General features: G+C 42.2%; 1 protein-coding gene across 1 annotated transcript in view; it reads left to right on the top strand.

Annotated features, from left to right (window-relative positions):
• Window positions 1–27,923, top strand: part of APLP2 (amyloid beta (A4) precursor-like protein 2) — a 112,382-nt gene that overhangs the window by 83,308 nt on the left and 1,151 nt on the right. The window contains exons 4-16 of the mRNA XM_006901742.1: window positions 1,984–2,096; window positions 2,763–2,953; window positions 3,340–3,539; window positions 4,523–4,690; window positions 9,132–9,319; window positions 10,362–10,436; window positions 11,540–11,698; window positions 12,489–12,617; window positions 17,294–17,393; window positions 21,594–21,746; window positions 23,778–23,813; window positions 26,372–26,457; window positions 27,382–27,459. Of these exons, the coding sequence (XP_006901804.1) occupies window positions 1,984–2,096; window positions 2,763–2,953; window positions 3,340–3,539; window positions 4,523–4,690; window positions 9,132–9,319; window positions 10,362–10,436; window positions 11,540–11,698; window positions 12,489–12,617; window positions 17,294–17,393; window positions 21,594–21,746; window positions 23,778–23,813; window positions 26,372–26,457; window positions 27,382–27,459 (1,676 nt within the window). The remainder of the gene's footprint in view (window positions 1–1,983; window positions 2,097–2,762; window positions 2,954–3,339; window positions 3,540–4,522; window positions 4,691–9,131; window positions 9,320–10,361; window positions 10,437–11,539; window positions 11,699–12,488; window positions 12,618–17,293; window positions 17,394–21,593; window positions 21,747–23,777; window positions 23,814–26,371; window positions 26,458–27,381; window positions 27,460–27,923) is intronic.

The following is a 27,923-nucleotide window of genomic DNA, read 5'->3' as shown; positions in this document are numbered from 1 at the left end:
ACAGTGACCAAGGAGGATAGAAGGAGAATTGATGCTTTTGAGCTTTGGTGTTGGAGAAGAGTGTTGAAGGTGCCATGGACTGCTAAGAGAACAAACAGATTCACTCTGGAGAGGGTTAAACCGGGCTGCTCCTTGGAGGCAAGGATTCTGAGCTTCATCTGGCATACTTTGGTCATGTTGTAAGGATAGACTGGTCCTTGGAGAGGGACATCATGCTTGGGAGGGTGGAGGGCAGGCACAGGAGGGGAAGGGCCTCTGGGAGGTGGATTGATTCGGTGACTGGGGCAATTGGGATGAGTGTGTCGGAGGCAATGAGATTGGCACAGGACAGAGCAGAGTTTAGAGCTGTTGTACATAGGGTTGCTATGAGTTGCAAACAACTTGACAACAACAACAGATTCAGATTTGCTTTGTTTTGCTATAACAAGATTCAAATGGTATGTTTTTGACAGAAATACTGTGCTGTTCTTAATACATAGCACATGCTGGTTCATCCTCAGTCACCCACTGAGGGTTCTTGCCCGAATCAGTTACTACAACAACGGTTTGTCTAGAAGTAGGTCTCTAGGTACAGAAAGGGCTAAAGTGAGATATATTTGCATTTCAGTAGAAGACTCAGTTTCCTGAGCACTCATTATTAGAACAGGTGTTTAGGCAGAGCTAAGGCGGTAGGAGACAGGGATATGATTCATGTGATGGTACAGGCTGAAGACTTGGCTGCATGTATCTGGTTAGGCTGTGAGTGGGTTGGGATGTTAACATGGCAAGGAAATCCTGTTGAGTGTAAAAAGGAAACCCACAGACTGGGAAAAATATTTGTCAATGACATATCTGTTAAGGGACTCATCTAAAATTTACAGAATCCTTTAGCACCTCAACAAGAAAAAGGTAAACGGCCCAGACACAAAATGGGCACAGGGTATGAATAGACACTTTACCAAAGAAGATACTCAGATGGCAAACAAATACATGAAGAAATGTTCAAAATCTAGCTATCAGAGAGATGCAAATAAAAACAATTATGAGATATCACCTCACCTCAGCAACAATAGCAGAGTTCAACAGAGCAGCAAACAACAAATGCTGGCGAGGCTGTGGAGTGTTTGGAACCCTTATTCACTACTGGTAGGATTATAAAATGGTACAACCACTATGTAAGGTGCTTTCTAAAAAAGTTGGAAATAGAAATACTATTGGACCCTGCAATTCTAGTACTGCGAATATACCATCTTTATAATATACCATGTTTATATAGCACACCATGTTTATTGCTACATTATTCACAATGGCAAAGAGATGGAAGCAACCCAAGTGCCCATCGACAAATGAATGACTAGAAAAACTACTATGGTGTTCACACAATGGAAGACTACTACACAGCACTGAAAAACAAGGGACTTGTAAAACATTACATAACTGGGGTGATCCTGGAGGACATTATACTGAATGAGGTATCACAATAGCAGATCCAGCATAATACTACTGTTATAAAACAGGACTGACAGGTGTGTTGGGGGAAATTGTGGATAGGTAATGAACACTGCATTGGAACAGAAGAAGGAAAGAACTGTTTAAAAAGAATAAGTACAGGCATTGTATATATGACAACAGTCCAGCATAAGAGGTGCATAGTGAAGTGGACTTGACGTGGGAGGAGAGAGAATATTCTGTAACAGTGAATGACTATTAAAAGTAAAGAGAGTTGTGGGTTGAGCTGAAAATCCTGTTGGGCTTCCACACACCATGTGTTCATGCAGCCAACAGTGGGGCAATAGAGGATGGGAGTCAGGGACAGTGGGAGCAGTACAGCTTCTTGCCTTGATCCCATCCATTTGGCCTGTTGTACTTCAGGGGTTTTTACAGCTGGTGCTCATTGGAGCCTGCTCCTGGTGCCCTGACTGTGTCACTTGTGGCAGCCTGCACGGGCTGTCATGTCCTGGGTCCATGGGGAATCAGGCCTCTGACAGAACTGCTTTTTTCCAGTGGGTGAATTTGTGAGTGACGTTCTGTTGGTCCCGGAGAAGTGCCAGTTTTTCCACAAGGAACGCATGGAGGTCTGTGAGAACCACCAGCACTGGCACAGCATGGTCAGGAAGGTAAGAGGAAGCTGAGAGCTAGGAAAGAAATTAGCGTTTTTCTTCCAGATTTCACTGTGCTTTTACCTTAAACTCCTCCCAGCCCCGTTTCTTCAGGGTTTACATATACATGTGTCTTCTGGGGTGTACACATTTGAGGGAGGAATAGATATTCTTCCAGAAGTCCAGGTTCCTAATGCAAGCTGTCTCTCCTGGACACTGTGTAATGCAAGAGGACCTGAGCTGAGAGTTGCATGCTAACAGCCCATCAGAGGGATAGAGGGTTCTGGGCTCACAGCAGCCAGCACCATGTGCTACTTCATTGTGGACAGAATGACCTGGTCTCACCTCTGGCTTAAGCTGTGTCTGTGGTCAGACTCTGAAGTAATACCAGCTCATAAGATGAATGTATATTTTCATCAGCCATCTGTAACTAGTGTTGCTAATCAGTAAAAGAAAATCCTTTTCCTTGATTTTCTCCAAATTTGTCCTTTCAGTGTTTTGTCCCAGATTGTGTTCCCCTATTGTAAACTAAGAAAATAAAAATAATAGCATCACAACTTTCTGGCAGGAAATTTGTATATTTAAGAGAATGTGTTTCAGAGTGATTTGGTGAGGGTTTCTGTGGGAGTGTTTGAGCACATTGGGCATTAAGGATGTTCTCAATGCTCCTTGGATGTCTTCCAGGCCTGCCTGGCCCAGGGAATGGCCTTGTATAGTTACGGCATGCTGCTGCCCTGTGGAGTGGACCAGTTCCATGGCACTGAGTATGTGTGCTGCCCTCAGACAAAGATCATTGAATCTGCTGTGTCAAAACAAGAGGAGGAAGAGGAAGAAGAGGATGATGATGAAGATGATGACTATGATATTTATAAAAGGTAAACTTCTGACCTGACTCATCTTGCCTGTTGTCAACCCTTATGTCTACATAGTGCTTGATGCTGGTTTCTTGCTTCTGAAGAGGGAAGCAGGTGTGCCTTGCTCATGCATCAATCCAGCTAGTTCGTCCTAGTTCTAGTTGCTCACAGACACCCAGGGCTCTCAGCTTGACGTTGCTCCGGGCCATGTTATTTTCCTTATCTCTTCCATTTTGCTGATGTGACTGAGTTGAGGGCTTTAGTGGCAGCTGAATATGAGCTGAAGTTATTTCCTGTCTCTATTTTTTTGTGTTTCAAAATAGCCAAGGGAATCATTGTTGGGCCATAGGAACTGGCATCACCCTTCCTTTTTTCTTTTCTTTTTTTTTTTAAATTGTGGTTTTTAGTGAATTTCCTACTGAAGCAGATTTGGAAGACTTCACAGAAGCAGCCGTTGATGAGGATGATGAGGATGGGGAGGAGGCTGTGGAAGACCGTGATTACTACTATGATACATTTAAAGGGGACGACTACAATGGGGAGAACCCCACTGAGCCCAGCAGCGATGGGATGATTTCAGAGAAGGAAATTGCTAACGATGTGAAAGGTAACTCACACTGAGCTGTGGCTTTAAAGTCCATGCAGTAGCGACCTACTTAGAACATGATACTTTATTTTTGTAGGTAAGTCACAGAAGGAAAGTGCTGGTTTCTGTGTACTGATTGTGAATTTCATGCTGGTGCATCAAACTTGTCTTAGCACTGGCAAGCACTCTCTAGGGAATCTGGCTGATAGAGCCAGGGAGAAGCAGAATTGAATCATTGTAAGGATTTGGTTGAGAACAGAGATGACACAGTAAGGGATGCTATAATCTTATCACCTCTTCCTCATTATCCTGAGATGTGCTCTCCTTAGTACTTCAAAGAATGAAAACACCTTTTTTCCCCCCTGACTGTGTTCTAAACTTGAGTCACCCTATTTGTGGATATGTAGTTGGGAGGGTGATATTTCATTCCCTTCTAGTAAGGAGTTGTGGTCAGCAATGCTTTCATCTTGTCAATTTTTTAAAAAATGGGATAGTTTCAACACCATATGCACAGTGTCCTGATTGAGTGTATGTTTGGGCCAATTAATGACTGAAGGAATTGTAGGACCCAACTTGGAGAAAATTGCCTGGTAAGTCTAGAATTCACCCTGGAGAAGATAAAAACAGAGTATTCCCTGTTTACAGTTCATCAAGTATGAATTAGTCTTGGCAGTAGGGGTCGTGGTACAGTAGCTTTCCACCCACGTTGTCCCCTTTTACACTGGAAACCACGAGACAGATCAGGAAAATTACATGTACAGGCATGCTGCTTAAGGGCCCGTCACTGTCTAGACACTGCACAGTGTAAGAAGATCCTCCCCTGTCTCTAAATGTCCTCTTCCACATCTTAATGGGCAGTGGCCAGTGCATCTGGATACTGCGTGCCATGGCCTTTTTGGTGTGAGGTCTGGCCCTTGCACTTCCTACTTGCCCATCCCACCCACCCTTTCACTGGTCTGTAGCATTCTGAAGCCCCTGCTGACCTTCTGACCATTTCCACACAGCTGTCTGCTCCCAGGAGGCGATGACGGGGCCCTGCCGGGCTGTGATGCCTCGTTGGTACTTCGACCTCTCCAAGGGAAAGTGCGTGCGCTTTATATATGGCGGCTGCGGAGGCAACAGGAACAATTTTGAGTCTGAGGATTATTGTATGGCTGTGTGTAAAACGATGAGTAAGTCCCGCCTTGCGCTGGCTCCGTGCAGCAGCCACTGTCCTGTCCAGCGTTCTGTCTCTAGGCTGTCTTCGTGACTGCATCTGTGTAGTGTCCCTGCTGACTTGGGCATTTGCTGTTTTGCCTCCCTGTGTGCTTTCTTGAGTGAGGCGAGGCTCTGTGGGTGGCTTTGTGGCCGGCTTCTGTGTCCCTGTTTGCATTGTTTGTTGCTGCAGGACCTCAGTCTTCTGGCCCCAGAACCTTTCAAGTTAGTTGAGTGCCCTCAGTAGTCTCTGGTTGAAAGGCACTAATGGGCAAGTAGGCCACAAGTCTGCACCTGCTAGATGCACACTGGCTGACAGAATTTCCTGTTTTTAAAGCCTTCACAGGAGTCATTTTAGGTGTCCAGAATGTTGAAATGTGTTGCTTTCTGTGTGCTGGTGAGATGGCTCTACAGCCATTTGGTGCCATTTCATTGTTTTCTGTGTTGATTTTTGCGGAGCTTGATTGTGCCAAGTTTAGAAGTGGGAGGAGCTTTTCTGTCACTTGAGAAATTCAGTGGTTCACTTCAGTGGTGTTGACAGGAGGCACAGGAATGGAGGCAGTTTTCCTTTCTCCCTAGGTACCTCCTTCTCATTTTATTTTCCTTCCCCTTACAGTCCATGTGTGTGTGTGAATCTTCAGGGTCCCCAGGCAGGCTCTTTTGGGTTCTGACTCTGGAATTCATTGGAACAGGAATTGCTGCCTGTTCCTGGTATTTATTCCAAAGATTTTGACTGTAGCTTCTAATGACTTTTCATTCAAACACTTTTGTGTTTCTTTTCCTCACCCTGCCAAAAGGCATTGTACATCTTAAGGTTGGGTCCCTTTAGCTGCTGATAGGTAGAAAAACTACTTTTATTTGGTGTAGTTGAAAAATCAAACTAAGGATTTAGGTAACTGGTGGCAAAACATAGTTTATTTAGAAAACATTTAATGATGAAAACACTTAGGAAGATGATGTTTACTCAAACTAAGATTCAACAAAACATTTTAAGTTGAATTCCAAAACTGAAACCCATGGCCACTTTATCAGTTCTGACTCACAGCAGCCCTTCATCAGATCCCCAAGGCTGTAACTCTTACTGAGAGGTGGTTGCCCATCAGTGGCCCACAGAACTGCTTGTATATTCAAACCATCGCCAAGCAACATAGCATGCTTGCATCTGCGCCACCAGGGCAGGTCCACATGATGAGGCTGCGGGCTTTTCTCCTGAGGAAGGTGCTCGGAGTTTGTATGTTGTTGGTCAAATATTCCATCCCAGTGTGCAGGCCTTCTTTATTGACAGCATTGAGTTTTGACACTTGTTTTCATCTGTGCTTTGAAATTTTTACTCACTTAACTCTTGAGTGTCTTTGGAATGTGGCTTGCTAAATCTAAATATAGTTTATATGAAATTGGCTATTGAGATCCTATTTAAACTTACATACTGATAGCCTCGTGGCAAGAAGCTACAGTCCAGAAGGCACGCGGTTCAAAGCCACCAGCTGCTCTGAGGGAGAAGGTGGGCAATCTCCCATGCAATTAACTGCCTCTGAAAACCCACCGAGTCAGCTTTGGGTCAGTTCTGACTCTATGGTACACAACAAGAAGAACAATGGTCAAATATTTCTCACAAAATTTTATCTTGACTTCTTGTTATTTTTAAGTGCCATTGAGTTGGTTCTGGCTTAGAGCAACCCCCTGTGCAAGAAAATGCAGCACCACCCAGCCCTGCCCCCTCCTCACAGCTGTCGCTGAGCTCAAGGTCACCGTGTCAGTCCATCTACAGGGTCTTCTTTATCACTCACCCTCTATTCTGTCAGACATGACGATGTTCTCCAGAGACTTCAGCAGATCACATGTACAAATGCTCCCGTCTGTGGAACATTCTGGCTATATTTCTACCAAGACATACTTGTTTGTTCTTCCTAAAGTCCATGGTATAATCAGTATTTCATGCCAGCACCTTGATATGCATTAATTCTTTTTAAGTCTTCCTTATTCATTGTCCAGCATTCACATGCATATAGTAATCGCTCAGGTTACTATAAACAAATTGTGGCTAATGTTGAGAAGAATGGGAATCCCAGAACACTTGATTGTGCTCATGCAAAACCTATACTTGGACCAGGATGCAGCCATCAGAAAAGAGCAAAGAAACAACATAATATTAAAAAATCAGAAAAGCAGTGCATCGGGCATGTGTCCTATCTCCATATCTTCTTAATTTGTATGCAGAACAGATCATTTGAGAGGCTGGACTTGAGGAGGAGGAATGTAGCATGAGGATGGGAGGAAGTTATCAATAACTTGCATTAAGCAAAATGGCATTGCTAAAATTGAGGAGGGCCTGAAACATTTGTTGCAGAGGTTCAAGAACTATAGTTGCAATATAGATGAAGCTCAACATCAAGAAAACAAAGATTTAGTGCAACAATGAATGAATGGAAATCCAAAATCTGTAAATGTTCATTAAAATTAATAAAATAAAAAAAGAAAACAAAGATTCTCACCACTGGGCTAATTGGCAGCCTCGTATAGATGGTGAAAAGATTGATATTGTTAACAGTTTTCACTTGCTCAGTTCCACAATCAGCATTCTGGGCACCAGCAATCAAAAGAAGAAATGAATTAGGAAAATTTGTCAGGGACCTTTTCAGAGTGTTGAAGAGTAAAGATGTCAGTCTAGGGACTAAGGTGTGTCTGATACAGGCCATAGTCTTTGCAATTAATTACTTGCTATACACCAGAGAGCGGACTAAGGATGACAGAAGAATTGATGCCTTGGAGTTGTGGTATTGGAGAAGAGTATTGAACATAGACTGTCAATAGAACTTAACAGGACTGTCCTGGAGAGGATCAAATCAAAGCTGCTCCTTGGAGGCAAGGGTTTTGAAGCTGTGTCTCACATTCTTTGGTCATGTTGCCAGAAGAGACCAGTTTTGGGAGAAGGACATCATGCTTTCAAGGTTTGAGGGACAGCGCCTGAAGGGAAGTCCCTGAATGAGATGTATTGACTTAATTACTGGGGTAATAAGGGTAGATGTATCAGAGACAGTGAGAATGGCTTAAGATAGAGCAGGGTTCAGAGCTTTTATGCACAAGGTGGCTGTGAGTGTTGTTGACTCGACAGCACATAATAGCAACAACACTCAATGAAGGATAATAAAGAACCAGACACTTTTTAACAGGGTCACAGGGAGTGAGAACTGATTCAGTGGCACCTAACTACAGAAACAAATAAGTTGCTGAGGAATCTCTAGTTTACTAATTTATAGCTTTGTTGAATACATTGTTTTGAAATTTTAGAAACTAGATTAATTTGTTTCTAAATTAAAATTAGCTTGATTTTTGGCATTAGTTTTCTGCTTAACTTTGAAATTCTGTCAAATGTAGTAATTTATACATGTAAGTTAGATGTTACTCCTCCAGCGTGGGAAATCATTAATAATTTAGGTTAATAAGAATTACCATAAGTACTCCTTAAGACTAAGTAAGCCATCTCAGTTTTTTCCTTTAGGATGTTAAACTTCACTGTGCATTTGCCAGGAGTAATAATTGTTTATGCAGTGAGCCATGGGGAGTGTTTCTTTTTCATGAATTTTATTCTCTTTTTATGGAATTGGGAAGGCCAGTCTGGGTAATGGAAGCACCTTCATGTAGGCCGAGTTTGCTTTATAAAATAAAACTCCTCAGTCTGATGAGCTTGCTGGGGTGGCAGAGTCCGCAGGGAGTTGCACTATGAGCCCCAAGGCCTCACCTCTTGAGAGTTTGATTCTACCACTGGCTCTGTAGGAGAAAGATGAGCAATTTCTTCCCATGGGACTTACAGCCTCTAAACTCAGCTATGAGTTGGTTCTGACACCACCCCATTCATGTTTGGGTTACAGTTTGGTTTTTTTATTGATGGCAGGGCCAGGGGTCCCTTGGTGATAATGAAAACTAATTTACAGCTAGAGTGGCTTCAAATGTCTGCTTAGCCTGTAAGCAAAGAATCTGCTTGCATTGAACCGGTTTTAGTACATTATGACTTAAAACTAGCCAGGTGAAAGGAGCTTGTAGGAACTGGAAAACTTGTTAAGAGGCCCTAACCATGGTGTAGTTTCAGCCCTTGTCTGGATCCGGATGCTTCAATGACAAGGTGCTTTTACACAATTGAAAAGGTGTAGAGAAAGTTATTCCTGTATTTTGTCCTGATGTTCTAAGTGGATGGCTCTCTAACTGGTGCTGAAGTTAGCACATGGTTGACTTAAAAGAAATTGCTTAAATTGATGTATCAGCATGAACTGACATGACAGATATGTATTATGAAAGGATCATTCCCCACTTTGGTTTAATAGAGGAGAGTTTTGGCAGATAGTGGCACCCCGTACTTTGGTATGATACAGGACAAGTGAGTCATTTTGCAGGTCCTGTGCCCTGTTTTCTTTTTGGGCACAGGTATAGTTTTATCATTGTGCCTGCGCCTCAAGGAAAAAACCGGGTTTTTTGTTTTAGTGCCCCCAACTCCTCTGCCAACCAATGATGTCGACGTGTATTTTGAGACCTCCGCGGATGACAATGAGCATGCCCGCTTCCAGAAGGCAAAGGAGCAGCTGGAAATTCGGCACCGAAACCGCATGGACAGGGTAATGCCGACATCCTTTTGTCTCGGGGTATTTATCGTTGAATAACCTGATTTTCCCTGCTGGAGCAAAGTGGCTCCATCTCCTTCACATACTTGCTAGCTGTGTAAGGGAAGGGAAGGTTGAGGAATTCTTTCTCCCTTTCTCAATCTTTTCCCCCTGAGTGGTGTAATTAATATTGGATTACTTAATCACCTTTCAGATATGCTGCTGGCTTACTTCTGTACCTGTTACATACTCAGTGCTTTCTTTGTCACTTGAGCAACCTTTGTTAAATTATTTCTCAGTGGTGACTCCGTGTGTCATAGAGAACTGTGCTCTTTACTTTTTAAAAATTGAGTGTCTGTAAATAGAAAGTATCATTTGCCATAGCAGAAGGTAATTTAAAAAATACTTTAGGTGAAAACAAGTGTATTAATTCTACTCAACTAGTGTTGCCTGGTAAGGCTTCTAGTCTCAGTCAGGGGTGTATTCTCTTCTTTGAAAAGGCCTTGTAAGTAGTAGAGAAGTGCCAGCCATGAGAGAACCAATGTTGGGCTTTCTCTGTGTTTAGAAGTGGTGATGGAAAGCTAGAAGGTGTTATTTAATCCTCAGCATGAGTACCACCTGAAATCCCACATGTCATCCATGGTATACCAGTAGTTTGGGAAATGCCCCTTATTTTATCCACATCAATTTTGGGAAATATCTAATGAGTCTGTTATTTTGATGAAGCACAAAGATGCAGTTTTTTGAAGAATTCAAGGTTATATGAGCAGGCCATGGGGTTGGGGTTCCTTTTGGGCCCTCAAGGAGACCCAGGGCCTTCTAACACAGTCATTCCATAAATGAGCTGAAGCTGCCCTGGCTTCTTGTAGGGTGTGTGTGATACCATTTTAAAGGTTTCTACATTTCATCCAGAGTCTGGCAATATTTTAGGAAACTAAGGTGTGTTATAGTGGACTTTGTTGTTTCTTTGCTTGTTTTTTATTATATTTTTGTTTTGTTGGTTTTGAGAATCTGATTTTCTTTTTTCTTTTCTTTTTTTTTTAAACCTTTGTTTTAGGTAAAGAAGGAATGGGAAGAGGCTGAGCTTCAAGCTAAAAACCTTCCCAAAGCAGAGAGACAGACTCTGATTCAGGTAAGATGCAGTCTATGAGGATAAATCTTCCAGTCTGACGAGTTAAAAACATGATTAGTGCTAAACCCACAGGAAATTAGAAATTGACACCTTTTATTTGAGTGCAGTGTTACAAGGACTTTGTAAACTGGCCTACTTTTTGTCTTTTCATTTCCTAACTGGCATTCTTTAGCATTTTTCGTCAATGTAGATGAGACAAAGCATTGCTAATTCCTGCCAGGAAATAATCTTAGTTTGGCTACATTGATTAATCCCACCCTCCTGGCAGAAGCCTTCTACTCTCAATTTTCTTTCCTCTTGTTTTTCAGTAGGACAGAGAGAGAGAGAGAGAGTGTGTGTGTGTGTGTGCGTGCGCGCGTGAGCTTAGTAAAAAGCCAATAAGCAGAAAATACAGATATCTGATACATGTTTGTCTCTAATTTTGTAAGCATGTTACTTTAAAACCATAGTGGCAATTTGCAGTCCTTTTGTCTAGAAGAGAGTGTTGACAGAGCAGAGCTGGCGCTTACTAGTTGAGACTCTTAAACAATTTACATTTAATATCAATTTGTTAGTATTTTTGCTTTGCTGAAATGTCTCTTCTGATATTAATACGTCATTGGGAGACCTTTGTTTTTCACCATTCACTTAGACATTCCATTTTGAAAGTAGTTTTCACTTTTGTGTAAGTTAACATGTGGCCTTAGCAACACTCGCATTGTCCAGGTAGGACATAGATAACTTGCTTTCCAGGACATGAATGTGAAGCCACCTCGGACCCTCCTGGGAGAGATTTCAGAACATGCACTTGTTGATTAGGGGTTTCATGATGCAGAAGACAATGTAGTGTCAGAAAGTGAAAAGGACAGTATTCCTGTCACTGCCAGGCCTTAGCTTGCAGCATTAGTTGTTTCCATTCCAACTTCTGAGACTCTGCTCTAACTTGCTCCCTTTCCATAAGGAAGTAATTATCCCGACAGATACCAGATCATGTGTGCTGTGATCTTGACGCCTGTGCCCACTCTTTGAATGTCTTGTGCCCCTGCTTGAGCAACATCAAGGTGTGACTTGCTTAGCCTTCCTCCGATTGCCATGAATGACATGCTGCTTCTCTCCTGGTTTAGCACTTCCAAGCTATGGTTAAAGCCTTAGAGAAGGAATCAGCTAGTGAGAAGCAGCAGCTGGTGGAAACTCACCTGGCCCGGGTCGAGGCGATGCTGAATGACCGCCGCCGTGTGGCCCTGGAGAACTACCTGGCTGCTCTGCAGTCCGACCCCCCACGGGTGAGCCATATTCAGAGCTGACTTGTTGATGAGCCACTTTCCGGCACTGCCTGCCTGAAGCTGTGTCTATTTATGAAAACAGTGCTTGTCACACTACTTTGTATAAGTTGTATTTTCATGATTGGTTCTGGCAGTGTTGGTGGTAAGGGAAGAGGCTTAGAGGAAGCAGTATTGTTTTGGTCTAGTGTGTATTTATTATATAAACTTAACACTACATTGTTGTACACCTAAACACACGACCTATTAGGTGGAAATATCAAACGTTGACATTTTGGTTGGTAATTACACAGTCATTATGTGAGAATAAAATTTCACTTTCCATAGATGAAGGCGTTGAACTAGTGCCATTCTAAATAAAATTAAAAAGGTTAATGTAGTTCAATTAAAACTTTCTGTGCTGGTGGTCACAAACCTTTTTTTAATCCCTTCAACCTCAGCATTCCTTGCTTTGGGAGGTGAGAAAATACACAAAAAGACTTCCATTAAGTCAGTTAGTCAGGTCTCTTGTGGATGATAGAGATGCCTTTGGTTAAAAGTTCAACTAGGAAAAGAGGACAGAAGAGCAGAACACAGAATACTGTTTGTTGAGGAGCCCATATAGTTTTACAGCTTAGCTTTTTCTAAACTAGAAAGATTTTCTTGTAACTTGGTAAGCTAAGAAGATGTAAAGGTAGAGCTTTCACATTAGTGCCTAGATAAACTACTTCTCTTAAGTGGGTTTTTAAAATACCGTTTTCCTGCTTGTTTTGACTCTAGTCTGGGTATTGACACAGCCATGCTCTCTCTGCAGCCTCACCGCATCCTACAGGCCCTGCGGCGTTATGTCCGTGCCGAGAACAAGGACCGCCTGCATACCATCCGGCACTATCAGCACGTGCTGGCTGTTGACCCAGAGAAGGCAGCCCAAATGAAGTCCCAGGTAGCAGCAGCATCAGGAATGCGGCTCCAGGGGGGTTCACTGCTGGCAGCACAGTGCTGCAAGTTGTATTGTTCCTTAAAAAATGAGTTTTGGTTTCCAAAGGCATTTGGCACCTGAGCTGGTCCTGTTGTTGTTATGTGCCGTCAAGTCGCTTGTGACTCATAGCAACCTATCCTGTGCCAACTTTACGGTCTCTGACACACCTATCCTTATTACCTTATTTACTGAATCACTTCATCTCATGGAGGGTCTTCCTCTCCTGTGTTAACCCTCCACCCTTTCAAGCGCGATGTCCCTTTCCAAGGACTGGTCCTTCCTTGCAACATGCCCAGAGTATGTCAGATGAAGCCTCAGAATCCTTAACTCAAAGGAGCAACATAGCTTCACCCTCTCTAGGATGAACCTGTTTGTTCTCCTGGCAGTCCATGGTATATTCAGCACTCTTCTCCAGCACCACAGCTCAAATGCATCAGTTCTCTTTCTATCATCCCTAGTCATTGCCCAGCTCTCTGACACATAGCAAGCAATTGAGAAGACTGTGGCCTGGATCAGGAACACCTTAGTCTCCAGACCAACATCATTGCTCTTCAGTTCTCTGGAGAGGTTTCCGACAGCAGACTTTCCCCAGTAAAATTTGTCTATTGATTTTCTGACTCCTAGTACCAGGAGTGTTGATTGTGGAGCCTAGCAAAGTAAAGCTGTTAACAATATCAGTCTCTTCACCATCTATCATAATGCTGCCAATTGGCCATTGGTCAGAATCTTTGTTTTCTTGATTTTGAACATCAGTTCCTATTGAAAGCTATAGTCCTTGACCTTCTGCTGCTACTATATTTTCAAAATATCTTTTCCATTCTTTTCTGTAGCACATACTTTATACTTAGGAATCTCTAGACAGTGCACAGTTAAGTATTCAACTTCTGAGAGAAAGGTTAGCAGGCCGGCCTGGTGACCTGCTTCCAACAGGTCAAGGTTTCAAAACATGGCAGAACACAGCTCTGCTGTGATGTGAGTCAGTCAGCACTGTGACAATAGCATCACCTTCTACTTACTATGTCTGAGTGTGGGAATGCATCATTATGTGGAAAAAGTGCATCATTAAACTGGTCTACATTTATATCAGTTCTGACTTAGTGTACTACCAGAAGAAATACTTAAAATTTATTTCTAGGAAACATTATCAAGCAGATCTTTAACATTAATGCCTTCATCTTTTGTGTCTTTGCTGAGAAAATGTTATGTTCCTGGCTTGTATCCCCTGTTGAGTCCAGCTTTATTTGACAATCATCTATAGATGGTTGTTTCCAGTCCTTTTCAAGTTTTAGTACTGTCCCTTTGTTACCTTGACTTTTGCTCTTTCGTATCACCTGTGCTGGCATAGGCCAAAGCATGATGTGCTGCTCATCTAGAGGAATAAGCACAGCAGGCTTCTTGGGAGCAGGAACAATGTGGACAGTGGCTGGGTCTTAGGTTTCCAAAAGGTACAGTGTATAAGCCTGGAGGGGGCAGCTTGGTTTTAAGCAGAATGTTACAAAGGAGAGGTGGAGTTGGCTAGGATTCAGAGCAATGCTATGGATAGCAGATCTGAACCCTGCCCCATCCTTCACTTCCTCACCAAGCCTATTGTTACAGTAACTATCAGTTCATCTTATTGAAGATCTTCCTCTCTCTGACCCTTCACCTTTCCCAACATGTCTTTCTAAAGACTAGCCCCTCCTAACAACGTGCACAAAGTATTTGAGGTGTACATTTCAACCGTCCTGGCCTGTAAGGAGTGGTCTGTTTGCACTTTTTCCCACACAGACTTGTTTGTTGTTTCAGCATTCCATGTTATATTCAGTACTCTTCTGCAGCACCACAATTCAGAGGCATCAGTTCTTTGTCATCCTTATTCATTGATAATTTTCAAATGCATAGAAATTAATTGAAAGTGTCATGGCTTGAATCAGTGCACCTTAGTCTTTAAACACAATGTTCTTGCTCTTTAGCACTTTAGAGAGAGGTCTTTGACAGCAGTTTTTCTCAGTGTAACAATTCTTCTGATTTCTTGACAGCTACTGTCAGGGATGATGATTGTGTAAAATGAAGTCACAGACAGTTTTTAATCTTTTCTCCTGTCAAATTATTGCCAAATGGTCAAGTCGTGAGGATTTTTGTTAATGTTGAGATTTAATCTGAATTAAAGGCTGTAGTCTTTGTTTTTCTGCAGTGCTACAGGTCTTTTCATTTTAAGCAGGCAAGTTTGTATCTGTACAAGTTATTATTAAATTTCTCTCCAATTGTGATAGAGGATTGTATTTGCCAAATAATTTGCTCAGTGTATAGATTGAATAGGTACAGAGAACAGTCCTGACACACAGCTTTCCTAACTCCAGTGTACCCTTGTTCTGTTCTGACAGCTGCTTATAGATAGATAGATAGATAGATAGATAGATAGATAGATAGATAGATAGATAGATATGCATGCATGAGCACATTAAGTGTTGTGAGATTCTCATTCTCATTCTTCTCATTCTTCACAATGTTAGCCATGAATTGTTATGAACCACACAGTCAAATGCTTCTGTATAGTCAGTGTTAAGCCTTCTGGTGTATCTTAACTCCTCACTGCAGTTGAGTTGTTGGCCCTCCAGTGGATTCAAGGAGGCTGTAAATCACACAGGAGAAGCTTGCCTTTATTTCTTCCATGGAGCTGCTGGTGGATTTGAATTGCCAGAGAGGCACTACCTTTGGGTTAGCAGTGCAGCTTCCTACCTGCTAGGCAACCAGAGTGGAAAGAAAAAGGTTTTCGTTCTAAAGTAGCTTTCAGGAAACTTGAATGAAAATATGTATGTATCTTTATAGGAGTTAGCATTTTCTGTTCTGTTTTTCTTTTTTAACCAAACCTTTTTCATGCTTTTGGTTGAAGGACAAGGTTACTGTGTTCTATTTAAAGAAAAAAAAATCACCTAATTTTTTATGGTGAAGGAAAAAGGAGGGGGACAGATTTGATCTGTTAGATCCACAGGTGCCACACCAGGGAATATGGGAGGTGGACCCACCCCCCTGAAGAGTCTCCAGAGAGGAAACACAGCTCAGCCGCATTATAGTCACGTCTGCTGGTGAAGCGTGGCTATTGAATACCCAACTTTTGCCTCTTCTCCCTTTTGTTATGTTCATTCTAGAAAAACTAGATCATTTTTATCCTCTTCTCATGTAGGATATTTGGTTGGCTAGGACTTGTTACCCACCTCCCCGCATAATAGCCCATGGGTTGACCATGAAGATACTAATTGATAGTATTTCACCCTGTGGCTCTTTTTATGTATGCACCATCCTCTCAAATCACTCTTTTAATTCCTCTGAAAAAACATGTCAGTGTAACATGTGGTTAAACAATCACAGTGGAAACCTTTGAAGGTCAGAGAGACATCAAAGCCTCTTTCTGTTTACATGTTTCCATTCTGAACCCTGACCATGTCATGACTTCAAGCCTGTGTGATTAACTCCATTGGTTTTAGAACGCCCTCTTTAGGAAACGTTCAGTGGCTGCAAGCCTGTCCAGTCAGGAATAGCTTTGTTCTGGTATCACTAGTCTGAGATACAGAGACATTCCTCTGCTGGGGTAGACATTTCTTTCTCAGTGAACCTTCTGGTGTCCTCTTAAACAGCTTTAAAAATAAGTGACAAGCTGTTGCTGTGTGCATCATGTCAATGCCGATGGCTACCCTGCAGGATAAAATGGCCATCATCTTTGTAGCAGACACTGGTGGGTCCAGATCTGGCCTTTCTGTTAGTGCATTTATGCTCTGCCACCCAGTCTCCTCAAGTCACCAGTCATGCTTGGGGTTTTTTGTTTTGTTTTAAGAGGAACACCCTTTAAGATGTGTTAAGACAGTTGTTACCATGGATTTAAAATTGGGTTTACAAGTTATACCTCAGAGTTTTTTTAAAGAATTATTTGTTTAGGTAAATATAAGTAAGTTGCTATTCACCAAAGCCATTTTCAGTTGGTGCTTCATTAGGTAAGATACACAAATGCGCCTCTCCTTCAGCCTACTTTTTAACAAATTATTTCTTCTACTTTTTACCCAGTCTCCTGCCATGCAATTTACCGTCTCTGAAAACCTGCAAAAGGGTCAAGAACACTCTTACAAGTGCTCTGGTTACCTAGTCTATAGGGAGTTGTGCTGCTTACTCAGAGGCAGTTCTGAGTCCGCAAGGGCTCCCTGGGAGAGAGGTGGGTGGTATCCTCGCTCAGGTCTGACAAGTGGTAGAAATTGACCAAACCCTCCCTCTTTTAGGAAAACTCTATTGTCTGACATTGACAGTCTAGAATTGTTTTACAGAATTTGACAGTTAGTAAATGCCTCATGAAAAACAAAAGGTAAAAAACTCATTTGTGGTTTTTGGGTGGTTTTTTTTCCTCTTTCCATTTTTCCTTTAGCTTGAGGCCTTCTATGATCTGTACCAGGTCACCAAGGCCATCTGAGCACATTGTTAGAGTTTAGTGGTCAGTAAACATGGTGTGGGGAATAACACATAGTATCCTATTTCTGACCAGCTGCTCTGCTGGACTTTGTGGAAATACACATTGTTGGCTGCTCTGTTAGTGTGTTGGCTATGCTATTTTCAGGTGCCCTCTGTGCTGGCCTGGCCACAGCAGTGATGAGACTTTTTCCCAACTCTGCTTCCAGGTCATGACACATCTCCACGTGATTGAAGAAAGACGGAACCAAAGCCTCTCTCTGCTCTACAAAGTTCCCTACGTAGCTCAAGAGATTCAGGAAGAAATTGGTGGGTGCCCTATTGGACAGGACTTCTCATGCAGGTGGAGCAGGAACAGCAGTGTAAGATTAGAGGAAAGGGGGACGAGTGAAGCTTTCTAAGGTAGGGCCTTCTCAGGCTACCATTTCAGAAGTGTGGAATTACACAGCTTGTACACAAGTACCTAGGGTAAATGTCCTGGTGATGCGCCACACAGCCTTGTTACAATGTAGGATGTGAAGTTGTAAGAGCCTGGGAAATTGCCTGTTACCATTTATTTCCCTTAATTCCTGATGGATTTCAATATCCAGTATTCTACACACATTTTTATTTCTTCTGCCTTTGTTGATGTTCATCTTCATTTGCCCATCCGATCTTTGTTGTGTCTTTTGTACACCACACTAAAATGGGAAGCAAGCAGACACTATCTATGGAACTGATATTATAGTAGAGGGGACAGTCAGGAAATCAAGTATCAGATGGTGACAGGTGCTATGCAGGGAATCATAAATAGGATGAGATGATGGGAGGTGGCTAGTTAGGGAGCTGCCCTTGGGGAGTGATAATCCAGGAACCGACTGGTGGCCAGCAGCCACTCATGCAGAAATCACAGCGGAAGCAGCACTTAGCAAAGGAAGCGACCTCTGCAAAGGGCAATGTTGAAATAGCACTGCTGTTTTTGAGTAGCTCAGTGTGACTAGAACAGAATGGGGAAGATAAGGCCAAAGAAATCGAGACCAATTTGTGGAAAGATCGAAAAAATATCAAGAAATTTAGAATTTATTCTCAGCTAATGAGAAGTCATTAGAGGATTTCAAGCTAGGAAGTGACAAGAACTTTAAAGAATCGCTTGGCTGCTGTTTGGAGAGTTGATTTCATTTGGCCATCAGTTATGAGGTGATCTAAAAGTCCAGGAGAGATGGGATGGCAGGGTGGCAGAGAAGTCACAGAGCTTTGAGTGGTCTTAAGGGAGCTCCAGAGGAGAAGGAGCATCATGTGTGAAGCCAATTGGATGCAGGAGAGGAGAGGACAGTACTTGCGGTCATATTGAACGTCCAAATGGATATAGGTGCCAAACTTGTACTGCGGTTTGGGAAGGAAATGTATTTTCACGTTAAATAAAGTGCATAAAGTGCTGTTGAACGTTAAGTAGAGGTGGGAAGGATGGGCAGCAGGAACAAATCCAAGTTTGGATTTCATGGTAAATGGATAGTAAACCATGTAATTAAAATGTGTAGATGAGAAGAGGGATGTCATGAATTGAACTGTATCCCACCAAAAAATAGGGGTCAACTTAGCAAGGCCATGTGGTCGCTCCATTTTGTGTAAATCCTCTGTACCTGTAGTTATGGTCCATTATGATAATAAGATAGGATTAGGTCATGTTAATGAACATTCACTTATGTTTGTTAAGGTAATGAAGGAGGATTAGGGTGAAATATATCCTGAACCACTGCCTTATTAGAGCTAAAAGCAAAGAGAAGACAATAGAGAAGGCAAGACCTCATCACCACAAAAAAAAAACCAAAAACCCACCCCAGGAAGTCCAGCCTGGATCATGGCCATTGGACGCAGGTTCCTTCCAAGCAGATCCTCCTGTACCAGGAGAAGGTGATGCCTGGATGCTTGGAGAGTGCCAGTTACCCATAGAGGTGCATGGAGACCAGGGCATGTCCCTAGCTATCACCTTGAGTTTGGACTGCTAGCCTCAGAAACCGAATGAATGAGTGAATGTCTGTTAAAGCTATCCCCTTTCTACAACCAGGAGAGGATAAAATAGATGAATGGGACCTTCTAAGAATCAAATCCTTATGCACATCCAGAAACTTCTCCAACAGGGTAAAAAGGGAAGCCACAGACTGGGAAAAAATATTTGGTAATTACATGTCAGATAAGGAACTTATATCTATAATTTATAAAATATTCAAGTACCTCAACAATATAAAGGTAAATAACCCTGTTGAAAAATGAGCATAGGATATGAACAGACACTTCACCAAAAAAGACATTCAGATGGCAAACAAACACATGAAGAAATGTTCAAAATCCCTAGCTCTAAGAGAAATGCAAATCAAATCAAAACACCCCAGTAAGAATAGCGAAATTTAACAAGAACAGCAAACATCAAATACAGACGAGGCTGCAGAGAAACTGGAACCCTGATTCACTTTTGTTGGGAGTGTAAAATGGTGCAACCACTATGGAAGGCTGTATGGCACTTTCTCAAAAAGTTGCAAATAGAAATACCATTTGGCCCAACAGTTCCATTGCTGAGAATTTACCCTAAAGAAACCATAACCGCCACCCAAGCAGTTACATGCACATCCATGTTGATTGCTGCTCTGTTCACAATAGCAAAGAGCTGGAAACAACCCAAGTGCCTATCAACAAGTGAATGGATAGACAAGCTCTGGTATATTCACACAATGGAATACTATGCAGCATTGAAAAACAAGGAACTCATAAAATACTATGCAAAATGGATGACCCTAGAGGACATGATGCTGAATGAAATATCTCAGTCACAAAAGGACAAGTATTGCATAGGTCCTTTATTATAAAACAGGACTTTTAGTCACTGTGAAGGGAGTGCGGGCCAAACATTCACTTGCCTCTAGATTACCTTGTGTTCTTCTCACACTTTGAATGCCCTTCCTTGGGGGATTTCTTCATGTTATAGTGAAGGCCTTTCCTTAGAACTGGAGAAAGTAGAGCAAGGAAATGGCACCATTGTTCCTGAAGAACATGATCGTCCTTTTCAGCAGGAAGTGTGGGCTTTGCTGAATGTTGCTCAGAAGAAACTCTACAGGGATGTGATGATGGGGAAACTGCAAAATTTGGACTTCTTAGACGTCAACATTGCGTGTCAAAGAAGATGTAGAAAATAACCAAGAAGAGTCTTTGAGACATGCAAGAATACATATCACAGAGAAACCCAATGAAAGTAAAGAATGTGACAAGGCCTTTTCTCAATCACTTCAGATCACTGCATATGGAAGAAATCACACAGCAGAGAAACCTTATGAATGTTTGTTCCCTTTGGTATAGGTATCCTTAACAGTTTTACTGCACACCTGAACCCTGAACCCAGTTCCAGAGACAAAAGGAAAATATAACTGTCAGCTAAGGAAGAGAAGGAGGATAGAGCCTCAAGGTTCAGCCAGACATCCCCACTGGACCCACCTTGACAAACAACTTTGCAGTCCAGAGGGCAATAGATGTCAGGAAAATACCCTCTAACAGAACAAGAAGGCAAGCATTTTCAACTCAGCACCAATAGTAAGGTGTTAAAGTGGGCTCCCCTTCCCGCTTTCCCTTTCATCTCAGTACCCCTTCCAGCATCAAAAAGCCAGAGAGTCTGTGCCCCATTTCCAAATGAGAAACCCACAAGTGAATAAGACAATTTCTTTGTTAAAAAAAATTAATCACCATTGGTCTATGCTCACCGTTACCCTGTCTTTTCTAGTCCCCACTAGATCTTTCTCATTTCCTTCGCCTGTTCCCCTTGCCCACCAAATTGTGTAACCCTGAAATTTCATCCCTGCCCATCCTCACCCTTTTGCTCCCAACCCTCATTGTATCTCCATACATGTTTTTCACAATAAATTAAAAATAAAATTGTTTATTGAAAAAAACAGGACTGACATTGGGGTTCAGGGAAGACAGTGAGGTAAGGGAGGAATGGTGTATACTGCATTGAAACAGATGAGGGAGAGAACTGTTTAAAAGGGGTATATGAATGGGTATTCTTGTCATTACAGAAGTCCAGAATGAAGGCTGCACAGTGGAGTAGACTTGGAGGGGGAGTGATTGCATAACAATGAAAGCTTTTCTACTTTTCAAGGAGAACAGTGAATTGGGTGGGAAGGGGTGGGCAGGGAGAAAAGTTCAACAATGAATGACTGGAAACCCCAAGTCTCTGTAAACTTTCATTAAAATTAATTTAAAAAATAATGCAATTAAAAAAACCCTATTCCCTTGTGGTATTCTCCGATGTAGTAGCACTCGGTACCTTGGACATGGTGGAGATGCCCAGGTGAGCCCTGACATCCCTGTGTGTTGCTGCAGAATCAGGGAGAGGTGTTAAGAAGAGGAAGGTACCGTCCTCTGTGCCCAGTGCCCCCTCGACAGATTACCTTTGACCTGAGTGAACCACTTGGAGACAGGTGGGGCCTATACCTGGAGATGAGGTGGTTCTGACAGCCTGCTTTCCTGCTGTGTCTCTGACAGATGAGCTGCTTCAGGAGCAGCGGGCTGACATGGACCAATTCAGTGCCTCTATCTCTGAGACTCCTGTGGATGTGCGGGTGAGCTCCGAAGAAAGCGATGAAACTCTGCCATTCCACCCTTTCCACCCCTTCCCATCCTTACCTGAGAGCGAAGGTGTGTATGATGACAGTGTGGCATCCCGGTGGGGGTGGGGGGGATTAGATGTGTGCCAGGACTGGGCCGCTTATAAAGAGCTGGCACAGCAGTCTCTCTCTTGTTTTATAGATGGGTTACTTAAAGCTCATTTTTTTTTGCCCTAGCCTTTACCAGCTTGCATCATGCCTTATGGTTCATGGTTTAAATAGCATTTTCATTTTCTTTTGTGTCATCTTCTTTAACATAACCTAGGGAGGTAGGGAATGGAGAAGTTAAGAACACAAATTAAAAAAAAAAGAAAACAATGAAAAAAAAAAAGAAAAATTAGAAAGAAAAAAAAGAACACAAATGACTCATGCAGGCCACTTCTCTATCAGAAGGTTGGTCCTCTAGTCAAGCATTCTTTCCCTCTCTTTCCATATCTAAAAGTATCTCTAAAAGCTGTGAGTTCACCAAAAATAAACACGCTGCTGAGAGGAGGGCCAGAAGACCAGCACCCACAGTCAGAGCCTTTTCCGCCTGCTGCCCCGGATGGAGCAGTGATTTTAAAAAGGCACACAGCTATAAGTGCCTTGTGTGGCTTGTGTGCCCGCTTTAGCTCAGTTTTTACCAAGTATGCTTTCTGTCTGTGGCCCTTTGATGGGCCACAGGACACCACACCATCTACATGTTCCTCCCTGGGGTTTATTGGAGGCATTCTGCAAACTGGAAGTCAGTCCTTCAAATCCATCAGCTGCTCCTCGAAAGAAAGAAGGGCAGTCCTCCTCCCATAACACCTCAGAAACCTTGCGTTGGTCTGCTGTGAATTGGATCATCAGCAATGGATTAATGGAATTAGTTAGATGGCTACCTTCCTCTAAGGGTGTACGAAGCATCAGAAAGCGATCAGTGTGGCTGGAATGGAAGAAAGAGCAGGTGCCACAGATCATATAGATGATGCACCCCAGAGGTGGGAATTTACTGAAATTTTCCCCCCTCTGGCATTTTCCGTAAGATAAGCCTTATATTTCCAGGGTTTGGTGCAGCATTTAGAAGTTGTCTGTCTTTTGTTGTTTGTATGTTCACACAGATAATCATATTTTCAGCTGCCCTAAACCGGATGCCTCTGTCAAGGATGATGCAGAGTCCAGAGGAACATAATGTGTCCCATTTCATTTTACCTCCAGAGTTCAAGGACCCATGTCTCCTGCATAATGTGTGTTAAAACCACATTTTGTAAAAAAGTTTTGGAAATGTTCCTTGATTCAGTGTGATTTCTTTTAATAAAAACATAGGCTATCAATAAAAAATTCATAGCAGAATATAATTAGATCATGAAAGGGTTCATTTAAAAAAAAAAACAAAAACAAACCCACACCAAAAACATTAACTTCTCAGTATAGAGAAGTGACTTTTGTGTGAGGAGACTGGATGGGTTCATGGGCACTTTGGGGCACAGTGCCTTGGCCAGCTAGGTGCCTGATGGAGGCCTGGAATGGACATGCATTGGGCATGTTCGGTCTTCCCTTCAGGTTGGAGCACAAATACCACCTAGGCCAATTCCCTTAGCAGTTTGGCTCAGTGCAAGGACCCTCTAATAATATAAGTGGGGTCTGAAAGTAAAGATTTACCATTCTGTTTCTGAAGCCTGTTCTTCAAACCAGGACCCTCCATGAGCCACCAGCCATCTGTTCATAGAGACATCTGTATGTGCCTGACTGGGCTGGAGGCAGCCAGGCTGTCCTGTACTGGGCCCTCTAGTGCTTGCTCACAAGCCCGGGCAAGGGCAGCTTCAGTAGTTGTTATTTTCTACAACAAATAGCAGGCTATGAGAAATGATTTGGGAACCTCCAAAAATGTCCCTGAAAAGTTTCAGGACAGACTTTTTGCATCTTCCCAGTAGCTGTCTTCAGGCCTCACTTCTGTCTCTCTGGGGTTCCTCAGGCTGTTAAGAAAGAACACTTTTTGTTCAGATTGTAGAGAAATTCTGAAAGAAATTTTGAAGGAAGCCATTTTCTTTCTTAATCTCCTTTTGTGCTATTTTGTTTTTATTGTTTTTCTTTCTGCTAGACTCTCAGCCGGAGTTGTACCACCCAGGGAAGAAAGGTTGGTTTTTCAACGATGTTCCCTTTAAGACCTTCATTTCTTTTCACTGCCTCAGTGTGTTAGAAGTTCCATTTTATGTTTCATACCATTCCCTGGTTTTTCCATGTCCTCTTTCCAATGCGGCTGCCAGGGTAGCCTCCATTGCTGGCCCACTGGCTGGACGCCTGGCGTTTGGAACAGTGGTTCCTATCATGCTTGTTGTGTAGCCATCTCAGCCTTCCTTTTGAGATGTGGAGAATATGGAGCAACAAAATAGATGTTCAGTCCTTTCAGTCTGGGCAGACCTTTTAAAGTGTATCCATTTTAAATTGCTTATGAATTGCTAGTTTATAGAAAAGTATACTTTATATTTTGTCAGGTATAAAATCTTTTGCTCTTCTTTTTTTTCTCTGCTGCTCTTACTTAGTATCCTTCTTTTTAGATACTGCTTACCCGTTGTCATCCCATTTTGTCTCATATCCCTGAATTACAGCATTCCTCAAAGCATTAGAAGCTGATGGGGGTGGGGTACACACTTAACCAAAACTGCAAACTTGATCTCATATTATCACATAAATTTCCTTGTGAGTCAGGTTTTCTCATAGATTAGCAGTTGAAGAATTCTTGGACAAGAAGGAGGAACCAAGACTTTAACCTAGTTCCTTCTATATTCAGAGCCCATGTTCAGTTACATCAGGGTCAGTGTCAGCTGCTGAACTCCCCCAGCTGTTGGTGGCCCACAGTCTAGAGTCGCAGTGAATTTAGGCCAAGATTCTGCCTGTCTGTTCTATACCCACTCTTGACTCTGGCACGCTGATAGGAAAGAAGCCACATTCTGAGCTATCCCCCAGTTTGACCTTGGAGTATAAATATGAATGTAATATTCTAAAATCACTTCTGTGTGATTGCATTTTAAAAACTTTATGTAACTGCTTTTTAAAAATTGTCCCACCTGTGTGTGCCTCCTGTTGTATGAACATCACTGTGTTAACATTCCTCTGGATACAAATTTGAAATGTTTATAAGTAAAAAGAAATTCTCTAGAAATTTGACTTTAACATTTAGATATACACTTCAGCTGTTCTTAATTGAAATACTTTAACTCTTAACTAACTTCTTAGATTTGTCTATCCATTCCATAAAACCAAAATTTTTTTGGTCAATATTTAATAAACACATAGGTTATACCACCAAACGAATATCACAATAGTCTGGAATAATATAGAACTTTTAACTAGTTGGCTCAGTGACATATTATTTAGTTTTTAGGATCCTGTATATGACCTTTAACATTCCGAGAAAGCAAGAAAAAGAAGTATCTTGGAATTAGGATTTATTAGGCTTGATCCTGAATACGTTGCTAAAGCATTACCATTCTCTGTTCCTCCTTCTTAAGTGACTGGAGTTGAAAATGCAAAAAAAACACAGCTGTTTTCTGGCATTTTGAAATGGTAAAAGCCATCCATAGTTTAACTTACCACAGAGGCAAACCTGAAATTCTTCTTTAAAAGAAAACACTTGAGGGGCCATTATGAGTTGATGCAGTATACATTGCCAGCCTGCTAGCATGGCCTCTGGTAAGTTTCAGTGCTCTGTATTGAGAATCAGCTGAGATGCAAACTGGAGAGCTGTGCTGGATGGAGTACAATGAGTTTGTCTTGGACAGTCCCACAAATGGCTGTGTGTTGCATTATACATGTTTCTGTCTTATGCCTTTACCTCAGCATGCTAATTATATGGTAAAGTTTATCTGTTTATAAAAGGTCCAAACAAACGTTATGTAAAAATTGATAAAGACTTCTATGTGCTTGTCACTATTAATGAGCAAGAAGTCACATGCTTCAGAGTTAACAATAAATATTACCCTTCCTGTTTGCTCTCACTGGAAATGTGCTGGGCCCAGCCAGGCCTGCAGTTTGGATGTCATCAGTACAGGATGTGATGACAATTGGCTGTGACTGGCCTTGATGAGAACAGCTTATGTGTAGGGAAATTGCCTTTCATCCTGTGTTAGCACTCTCCCAGGTTATAGAATGCTTCCTCCTTTGCTTATTGTGTAATAAGCATTCAGCTTATAAAGAAAACTCATCATTAGAAATTAATGCCTCCTGAGGGAATTAGGAGCTTGAAGAACAGATAGAGGGACTTGAGGTAGAGGAGGGTATTCAGGCAGGATAAAATATGATGCTCAAGACAATTTGTTTATTTATTTATTTATTGCTGGTCTAAGTTTATTTACCCATCCAGAAGAAACTGAAAGTTGTTGCAGTAGTAAGATGTGTGGTTGATAGGTGATAATTATATGTCTCTCCATACTGGAATGCCTTCTTCTTATAACAAGCATACATTTCTGGAGTCCATTTTCCCAGTGGGCAGCAAGTCCACACTCCTGTCCATTAAGCCTATTGGTTTGGAGAGTGCCCATATCATCCATGCTTGCACACTAGGGTGGCCCAGGAGCCTAGTGAGGAGCCTCCTGGGGCCTCCAGAGTCCATGCATCTGCTGTTTCCATGACGTTGATGCAACATCTCAGCCCATCTTTATAAACTCAGATATGATTTGGTATCTGTCTCCACAGGATCTGGAGTGGGCGAAAAAGATGGAGGACTGATTGGTGCTGAGGAGAAAGTGATTAACAATAAGAATAAAGTGGATGAGAATATGGTGAGCACCTTGTGTCTACCATGCACATATTCCTTTTGTTACTGGGTGGTGTTGGATGCATACCTTTGTTGTTTTCTTTTAATTTTTGTTCTATGTTGGTATGCTTACAAAGTCCATGTATTCACATACTTCCATACAGCCTCCATGTGATGTGGTAGGAAATTAAGGACAAACTGCTCCCACAGGTTAGCTGTGTTGTTTGAAATCTGGCTATAAGGACGAATAAAAAAACTACAGCAGTTGCTATTTCTTGATGTCTAGAAGGAAAATATCTTGTAACTCAAGATATGAATACAATATTAGGCCGTTTTGGAAACTTAGTCTAAGGGGTAGTTACACTGTGTCCGCTCTTCCTCAGTGGAAAGAAGGTAGAGATAGACTAGGTTGAAAGTGAAATAGAATTATGTTTAGTTCTGTTACTGCCTTGGGTTTACACCTCTTCTTACGCATCTAAAGGACCTTTAGTGGCAAAATGGTTAAAAAGGCTTGGCTGCTAACTTAATCGTCAAGTGTTTAAACCTTCCACCTATCCCATGAGAATGACAGTCTGCTGTCAAAGGTGACACCTCTGGGGCCATTCTCCTCTGTCCTTTGGGGTCACTGTAAGTCAGAATTGACTCAGCAGTACCCAGCATTTTCTGCCCTTTGTAGTCCTGTATTATCTTCAGCTGAGTTTTCTATTTCATCTTGTCTTCTTTGGTATTCCATCCTGAAAGACCTCCCGCAGCAGTTTTCCTGATGAGCAAGGCTCAAGAGCCCTCCCAAGCCCAGCTGCTGCCCAGTCCCTTTGCCACCAGGGAGGCCCTGCAGTTAGGACTCTGGAGAGTTGTCATTGGTGCATTCATGCCCCACAGGTGTAAACTGTGAAAAAGAAGTACCTACATTTATACTCCATTTCCTCTTACATTGTCCTGTCTGTCCCAGGTCATTGATGAGACTCTGGATGTTAAGGAAGTGATCTTCAATGCTGGGAGAGTCGGAGGCCTTGAAGAAGAGCCAGTAGTACGTATTTGGTTCCAGAGTCAAATGCCAGATTTCATTCCTGTCCTAGCTGTTTCTCTTTTCTGCCTTCTCAGTTTAAATAGAAAATGAGGGAGATGCCTGTTAACTTAATGGAACCAAAGTTCCTGATCTCTCTTCTCCTATATTTCAAGTAAGAGAGCTAAAATGTAAATTTTCATGTTGTTTGGGTAGCGTAGCCATTTCCCCCGTGAAAGGTTATTGCTTCGTTTGACTTTAGAGACATACCTGAAAAGAGTCTCATTGTCATTGATCAATTTCTCTCTTCATGACTAAAGGTGTTAGCAGTGTACAAATGGCCCCTTCCATGAAGCTCTGCTCCACATCTGGTTTCTTGTAGGAATCAGTCGGACCGCTGCGTGAGGACTTCAGTCTGAGCAGTAGTGCACTCATTGGCCTGCTGGTCTTTGCAGTGGCCATTGCTACAGTCATCGTCATCAGCCTGG

This window comes from Elephantulus edwardii, unplaced genomic scaffold (genome assembly GCF_000299155.1).
Source record: "Elephantulus edwardii isolate Elephantulus edwardi_28Jun2011 unplaced genomic scaffold, EleEdw1.0 scaffold00341, whole genome shotgun sequence".
Taxonomy (NCBI): domain Eukaryota; kingdom Metazoa; phylum Chordata; class Mammalia; order Macroscelidea; family Macroscelididae; genus Elephantulus; species Elephantulus edwardii.
Note: the sequence above shows the minus strand (reverse complement) of the source record. Positions and strands in the feature narration are given on the sequence as shown.